At 54.4% G+C, this 8,482-nt stretch overlaps 1 protein-coding gene across 1 annotated transcript in view; it reads right to left on the bottom strand.

The window, feature by feature from the left end:
* The window catches only part of CACNA1I (calcium channel, voltage-dependent, T type, alpha 1I subunit), a 112,689-nt gene that overhangs the window by 52,077 nt on the left and 52,130 nt on the right, over positions 1-8,482 (bottom strand). The window contains exon 6 of the mRNA XM_010833752.1: positions 1,927-2,086. Within this exon, the coding sequence (XP_010832054.1) occupies positions 1,927-2,086 (160 nt within the window). The remainder of the gene's footprint in view (positions 1-1,926; positions 2,087-8,482) is intronic.

Below are 8,482 nucleotides of genomic sequence, written 5' to 3'. Positions count from 1 at the left end.
GGTGACATCGCCTTTGCTCATCAAGAACCCTCCGTCTGGCCATCTGGGGTCTCCCTGGGGGCCTATGTGCCTGGGGCAGGCTTTGTGCGCACTCACTGGGGGGTGGTCACGGGAGGCTTTGGAGGTCCTGGAGCAAGGTTCTCCTCTCTCAGCCTCAGTTTCCGGGTCTCCGCATGGGGTCAAAAGTCAAGCACCACCGTCACCACCCGTGTCACACAGGAGCGTGTCATCCTTGCTAACCAAGGCGATGAACTGGACTAGAGATGCCCAACAACCCAGAAGATAAACTCACAAGCGAGACAGGTTCAGACAGAGACAGTGCCAAGAAAATCAAGCGGGATAATGTCTGAGGGAAAGGGGTGGTGAGGGAAGGCCTCCAGGAGGAGGTGACACTGGGGTTGAGCTGGGTGAATGAGAGGGGGCCACCTCAGGATGAACTAGGAAAAGATCCATGGGAGGCAGAGGGGCCTGGATGTGACCTGAACCCCCAAAGCTGAGAGCTCACACCTGCCCATCTCCATCTGTGCAGGCCAGACCAGGAGAAGCAGGGCCTGCCCCTTACAAGTGACTGACACTGTGTGCTCCCCTCCCCCAAACAGGGCCCTGACCCACAAGGGTGCCCTGGCCCTGATCTGCCCCTGCAGCGCTGCAGAGGGAGCCCTGCAGAGGGAGCCAGTTCTTTCCCCAGGCTTCCCCCTGGCTCTCCAGCGTAGCTCCATCCCCACAACCAGCAGCCAGGCGGACAGGGAGGCCCAGCCCCTGCCTGTGCAGTGCCCCCACGTCCCTGCACCCTTCGATCCCCAAGGGCTGGAACTCCACCTTCTGCTGCATCCTCCCCCGAGCTGCGCAAATGCTGCCGCTTCGGTGAGCGTGTCAAGTCACAGGATGAATGAAAATGCTTTCCTACCTCTGTCCCTGGGGCCTGCACACAGCAGGAGTGCACTAACGCATATTAGTGAAACGAAATGAAAGCTTAGTCATGTCCAACTACATATGGCCATGTATGTGTACTCAAAGGTGCTGCTCACCCCTCCTCGCTGAGATGCTACAGAGGTCCAATTTCTCCGACGACTCAACCCAACTTCTCCAAGAGCCACAGCTCAATTTCTGTTTACATAGCTTTGGACAAGCCTCTCTCTAGGGAGCTGTCCACCCCCACTGCTTTTAGACACACGTGGGCCAAGTGCAAGCTGACCTTTCCCTGATGACTCAGAGTCACCGATTGGAATGTCTGTGCTGTAATTAGGCAGCCAGGCTTCATGTCTGCTTTTGAGGTTTTCTGTCTTGTTTTTCCTTGCTGTCATCACTTCTGCTTGGGTCTTCCCCTCCTACCCAACCTCCTTCTGGTTCGATGCTTCCACTCTTTTGGTCCCAACTACCAAGTAAGCTGCTTCCTGCTTCCCTGGTGGCTCAGAATCTGTCTGTAATGTAGGAGACCCAGGTTCCATCTCTGGGTTGGGAAGATCCCCTGGAGAAGGGAATGGCAACCTGCTCCAGTATTCTTGCCTGAGAAATCCCATAGACAGAGGAGCCTGGCAGACTACAGACCATAGGGTTGCAAAGAGTCGGATATGACTGAGTGACTAACACTTTCACTTTCACCCAGTAAGTTAAAACTATGTGTTAAGTAAGAGTCAGTAGGAGCTGAATTAGCATCTAAAGGCCTATCTTGGACTGGGACTTTGTCATAACAGTTTGGAGGGCTCAGAGGCCTTTTGCTCTCATTTTGGTGTCCAACCATTCATGGGAGACCTACCACCAACTCACCTGGGCACATCCCTTAATCTCTCTGCTCCACCGGGAGTAAGGATGGGGACCAGGTGCTCAATGGGGAGACCTTCCTAGCCTGGAAACATTCTGCATGAACAATGCCCCAGGTAAAGCCAGCCAGGAGTCCCAGGGCAGGGGATGGGGGGCTGCACTCACATAGTGAAGTTCTCCTCCAGGAAGCAGCGGTTGCGAAGCAGGCCGGCCCAGAGCTGCACGCCGATGATGCCAAAGATGAAGAAGACAAAGAAGCAGAGCAGGAGGACATTCCCCAGCATGGGCAGTGTGTCCAGGAGCAGGTTCACCAGGATCCGCATACCTGGGCGAGGGAAGGGTAGAGGGATTGGCAGACAGGGGCAGAGGGCCCGGAGAGGAGAGGGAGAGAGCAGGGTTAGAGGAACAGAGAGGGGGTGGTGAGAGGAGAGGTGGGACACGTGGGCAGGGGCTCCTTACTGCCCTCAACCTGCTCAGTGGCCACCAGACCCCTTCTCCCAGAAGCCATGCAAATGGCTCTGCGTCCCGCTATATTTCCACTAGATCATGGGTGAATAAGCAGATATTTACAGAGCGCTTTTAATGTGCCAAATGCTTTTCGGGGTAATGCACAAATACGAGCTCTTCAGTCTCCATGACAACTCTATGAGGGTGGTAATATTATCCCTATTTTATAGAAAAGGCAACTGGAGGTTCATAGAGCTGAAGCTACTTGCCCAAGTTCGCATTGATAGGAAGCAGCAGGGTCTGGATTTAAACCAGGTGTCCTGACACCAAGTTAGCACTCTTTCCATAGCCCCCAAGTACCCGGAGGTCTGAGACTGAGGTTATCTCATCTCCCTAACCCACCCAGGATGGGCACTGGTACCCTAATAAATGTGTCCTGAGTGTCCTTTATCTCTGGAACAGTCAGTGCCCTGACCGTGCCAGGACACATCTGTACCAACCAAAACCATCCTGCTAACCCACCCCACTGCATGATGAAATCAGGAAGAGTTCTCAGAACCACCTAGAGATGAACCTTGGCCAGCCAAGGTACCCAGACCTGTCCTGATGCCAGAGGAAGAGGACTTTTCCTTTCCTTAGAAATAGCTACAATGAACAAGCCAAGCCAGAGGCAACAAGAGGAGAAAACGGGGAAATGAGAGAGGAGATAGACGTCCCCAGGGAGGGTGATGGGGTGCCCTGTTTGGGGCTTCAGGCAGGCATGGAGAGGGGAACAGAACATGTCAGTCACTTCCTGAGGAGGTCTGACATCCCAGAACTCTGCAGGTAGGGAAAGCCTGTGGAAAGCACATAGCCCATGATGAAGAGAGAACAGGGTTCAAATCCTCACGCTGCTGGCCTCTGGGACCTGTGGGACCTTGAAGCAGTCCCTTCCCCTCTTGGAGGATAAGACCCCTCAGCAGAGGGGCCCAAGAAGACAGCAACCACGCTACAAAGATCCCCCAGCTCAGGGCCCACACCCAAGTCTCAGCAAACACTGGGGCCCCCACCCCACAGAGGAAGTGGGGAACAGGCTCAGCTTTGGCACCACTTCACACACTTGCCGCTCTTCATGTCTGTCTCCCCTACCCTTCCCTTCTGCCCCGCCTGCCTGGGCTGGCCCATCTGCACCCTCCAAGCCCTCTCTCCCCATGGGCTCAGCCCCCAGCTGTGAAAAGCACCTACTCTCTCAAGTCTGGGTGATGTCATCCACTGCCATGGCTTTGGTAATGGTCTGCATGTCACCCACTCCCTCCTGACTCCTCAAGAAGATCCAGCCACCCCAGTCACTGGAGAACCCACGGGAATGCACGTCCCAGACAGGTGGGCCACCTCTGTGGCTTTGCCCAGCCCCTCTTTCCCAGTCCTCTGAACACAGCATCACTCTTCCATTCCAGTTCCATGGTTTGCGTGCGCTGACATGGAGATCACATGACCCAGGCTTGGCCAATCAGCATAGTCTGTTTCCCTAGCTCCGTGATTGGTCCAGGATGAGTATGTGACTCTACCTAGGACCAATGAGAGTTGGCAATGAGACTTCTGATGGAATTACAGGAAAAGAGACGCTCTCTTACTGCAGGGATTAAAGTTGGGAGGAGTGAAGCCTGGAGTTGCTGGGGCCATCTTGCTTCCCAGGGATAGTGTCTGTCTGGGGTTGAAGCCAGCCCAGGGAAAGCAGAGCCCAGGACAGAGAGGGGACAATTTCTGGTAACAGCCACTCTAGAACACAAATGGGGACATGTCATCACTATGTGTACAAACAGATGACATTCTCTTCAGCAACCAGGGTTTGTGGACCCCTGGCAGGTGGGGGGAGGTCACTGGAAGGACTACAAGAGGTCATTCATAAGGTCATTGAACCTTATGAAATTGCTATAAAATATGCAAGTATGATGCCATGAATTTTTCTGGGAAGAAGGTCCACATAAGTGTCTGTGGCTCCAAAGAATGTCAAGAGCTAGTGGGTCACCCTTGAGTGTACACCACCCAAGATCCTGTGATTCCTGTGTACCCTCTCTAGCCTCATCTTCCTCTCTCCCTCCCTCTGTCCCCAGGTACACCCTAGGTCTCAGGTGGCACTAGTGGTAAAGAACCCATCTACCCATGCAGTAGACGTAAGAGACGCGGGTTCGATCCCTGGGTCGGGAAGATCCCCTGGAGGACGACTCGGCAATCTACTCCAGTGTTCTTGCCTGGAGAATCCCATGGACAGAGGAGCCTGGCAGCCTGCAGTCCATAGGGTCACACAGAGTCGGATACAACTGAATTGACTTAGCAAGCACACATGCACAAAGATACCATGGGATTTCACACCTCCATGCTTTTTTTATTCATGCTGTTCCCTCTTTCTAGAACGCTCTTCCACCTCTCTTGTGCCTGGCAAACCTTTATTTAGCCACCATAGCTCAGTTAAGGATCTGCCTTCTCTCTGTGAAGTCTCTCTGTGACTTCCCATACCCCTTCTAAACCCATCTCTCGCTCATCTGTTCTGGGCCACTGTAGCACCTCTGACCCAGCGTAGGCTGTCATGTACAGCTGTGCAGGCTGCATACTGCACAACCTTGGAGGCACCATTTACATCAACATCTAATCTTCTAACCCTAATATATAATTATCCATTTACTCTCCTGTTTTTTCCACTGGGCTATACGCTCCTGGGGACAGGGTCTGTCTGAGTCACCTCAGTACTCCCAGAACCCAGCAGGTCCTGGCCCAGAGCAGAGTCTCAGCCATTTACATTCAACATTTATTGAATGACTGCTTGCGAATGAACAATGTGCAAAGTCATGGGGAGGGGTGGAATACTGGAGAGGGGAGGATGAAAGGATGGTGACAAGAAGACTGGCTCTGTCCAGATTTTTATTTATTCCAGGGGCAAGGGCTGAGGTAGTTATTAACGAGGATAATTATTTGGGATTTGCATCACGAGCTCTGTATGGAGCAATTTCCAATCAATAATTAATGCTCACCCCCATCCTCCCACCCCACAAAACTAGGTCAGCCTCCTCTTGGGAAAGACAGTGGGGCTCCCTTGCAGGCTCCTGCTCTCCAATTGAGAGCAAGCCAGGGTGAGTGAGGGCTCAGTACCCTGCTCCCTCCACATCCGCCCCCACAACACGGGGTGTGCAGAAAGAGGGAAGTGAGAAATCAGAGCAATCAGCTTGCAATCCATCCAAACATCAAGTCAGTCAGTCGCAGGCCTTTCTGGTGCCCCATCATTCATTCATTCATCAAACACTTACAAGAACTGTTGCATACCAGGCACAGTGCTGGGCTCATGGGAAATCCCAAATCCCATTTTTCACCCCTTGCAGAGTTTGCAGTCTGCCAGCAGAGGGACAGGGGACCCCAGTGTTGGGGAAAGGGACAAGGCCTGCGGAGTAAGGGAGCTCTAGGCACATCGCTGGAGGCACTGACTCGAGCTGGGCCCTGCAGGATGACAGGAGCCGTGGCAAAGGCACAGAGGAGTGACCGGTCAGAGAGGGCATCCGGGGGTCTCTGCTAGGTGGCTACTTGGGAGATTTCTAAGCAGGCTGAGCCCTTGACCAGCTCTGGGCTTTAAAGCCGATGTAACAATCTTGGAGGACAGGACAGAGGCAGGAGGCAAGCAAGAAGGGCCAGGCAGCAGCCCTGAGAAGCGGTGGGCTCAAAGAGGCCTGCAGGAGGCCGCTCTGCACCATCCCAGCCTGGCTGCTCCCGCCTACTCCCCCTGGGCCCAGCTGTTGTTGCTCAATTAATTACATTTCCCAGCTCTCCAGGACATTGAAATTCTGAAAGGCTCCTGAGAACCTGCCTGGCCGCTGGCTTCCCTTAATGGCAGCCCGATCTCTCCTCCCCTCCTCCCTCCCCTCTGCTGAGCTGAACCCCACCTCACTTCACAGCCCCCCTGGGGCCCAGGGAGTCCCAGGGCCACAGAGCCAGGGCATAATTAGCTAATTAGGGACTCAGAGCAAGTTCATCGCTTCCGTGCCAGGGAACAGGGGCCACGGGATTAGGGAGCCAGGAAGGACCTCACGAGAACCCAGCTAATCCTCCTTTCAACGCCCACAGTCAAGTAATTAGCTCAAGCAAGTCGGAGGGTTCCGCCATGCCCTTGATTCCCCTGGTAACCGCTACAGGAGAGAGAGACAGAGAAAGTGAAACAAAGAGAGAATTGTAGACAGAGAATAGAGGCGGAGAGAAAGAGGCAGAGACTGCTCTTAAGACCCATCACCATCTACCTCAGACTACCTTTTCTGCTTATCTTCCACACCTCTCTTCAGCCAAGGCCTCCTCCTCCAGGCAGCCTTCTCTGATTCTCACCCCCAGATACTTAGAAGGCTTTCTGCCTCTCACTCCCTTATGGCTCTCCCTTTTCCTCTCCTGGGGTGAGATTACCTGGTTTTGGTCTCTGTGACTCTTGAGCCTTGGATGGAGACCAGGTGGGCCTTGATGAGGGCAGGCTGCAGGCGACCCATGAGTGTAGCTTGGGGCCCTGCTCCCCTAGTTAAGATGGAAGAGGACCCCAGAGTCCTCAGAACATCCAGTGTAGCCCTTTCTCTGATGAGCAGACAGAGCACCAACTCAGGACAGGACATCTGGGGGCCAGTTCTGGCTGGGCAGCCTTGAGGCAGAGCTGGCCCTCTCTGGGCCCCAGAGGCCTCAACTGCAAAAGAAGACAGTGGTTCCTGTCCAGCCTCAGGAAGACCCCAAGGCCAGAACACCTCAGCGGGGGGTGCCCCCAAAGTCAAAGCCTCCCATTCCAGTGGGGAAAGTATAAATCCTTATCCCACCCCCCAATCGCAGGACCCCCAACCATCAGGCTCCAGTCTGCCACCCCAGCCTCACCCAGCTCTGTCCTCCAGGCCACGCCTGAACCTGCTGCTCCACCAGACTGCAGACACGCCCAGCACGCCCACTCCCCACCTGTGCACACATCCTGCCCCCCACTGACCCCCCACCCACTCTCTGCCAGGGGAGTTCCTTTATTACTGCGCTGCTGAGAGCAATGCCAAGTTCACTTGCCAAGGCAGGATAGGGTCCATGCCGGAGCCAGACTGACCCACTTCCAATCCCTGGGAAGCTCAGGTTCTGGGTCACTGCCGGACCCTCGCACATGCTCAGGAGGCCATCTCTCCTCCGTTTTCAGACCTCTGCTGTGTGGTCACCTCTCCTGGATCCCAGGGCTGGGCTCGTGTCCCTGCAATGAGCTGTCACAGCCCCGTCCGCCCTCCATCACACCACTTATTACACTGCCACCCTTCATCACAGCTCTGCCCTCCTCTCTCCCCAGAAACCACGAGTGCAAAGCCCACCTGGGGTGCTCTGCATCCCCCAATCCAGCCTGGGGCCCAGTACAGGGTAACCCCTCCAAGGGGGGCAGCCTGAACGAATGTAGGAGTGATGCGCTGGGTGGATGGATCCGTTCTACAAATGTTGCTGCTGCTGCTAAGTCGCTTCAATCGTGTCCGACTCTGTGCGACCCCAGAGACAGCAGCCCACAAGGCTCCCCTGTCCCTGGGATTCTCTGGGCAAGAACACTGGAGTGGGTTGCCATTTCCTTCTCCAATGCATGAAAGTGAAAAGTCAAAGTGTAGTCACTCAGTCGTGTCCGACTCTTCGAGACCCCATGGACTGCAGCCTACCAGGCTCCTCCGCCCATGGGATTTTCCAGGCAAGAGTACTGGAGTGGGGTGCCATTGCCTTCTCCACTACAAATGTTGAGCAAGGGCCAACTACATGCCAGGCACTGTTTTAAGCTCTAGGGATATATCAGTTTAAAAACACACACACACACAAACAGATCAAACCCTTGCCCTTATGAGGCACACATTCCAGGTTAAGGGTAGGAAGAGGCAGGGGCTTCCCCGGTGACTCATCGGTAAAGCATCTGCCTACAATGCAGAAAATGTGGATTTGATTCTGGGGCCAGAAAGATCCCCTAGAGAAGAAAATGGCAACCCATTCCAGTATTCTCGCCTGGGAAATCCCACGGATAGAGACGCCTGGCGGGCTACAGTCCATGGGGCCGCAAAAGAACTCGACACGACTGAGCGTCTAAACAGCAAGCGAGATACAAAGAAAGAGCAAACATGATAAATAAGTACATTTCTTCCTTTGTTGGGTGGTAAGTGCTACAAAAACAAAAAGTAAGTTGCAGGAGGACCAGGCTGGGGCTAGGGGCCCAGTTGGTATAAAGCGGGGGCTGGGAAAGGCCACCCTGCCAAGACGCACAGAGCAGCTGTGTGCCCCCTTT

This window comes from Bison bison, unplaced genomic scaffold (assembly GCF_000754665.1).
Source record: "Bison bison bison isolate TAMUID 2011002044 unplaced genomic scaffold, Bison_UMD1.0 scf7180017863885, whole genome shotgun sequence".
Taxonomy (NCBI): Eukaryota; Metazoa; Chordata; class Mammalia; order Artiodactyla; family Bovidae; genus Bison; species Bison bison.
This window is presented reverse-complemented; position numbering and strand designations above follow the sequence as displayed.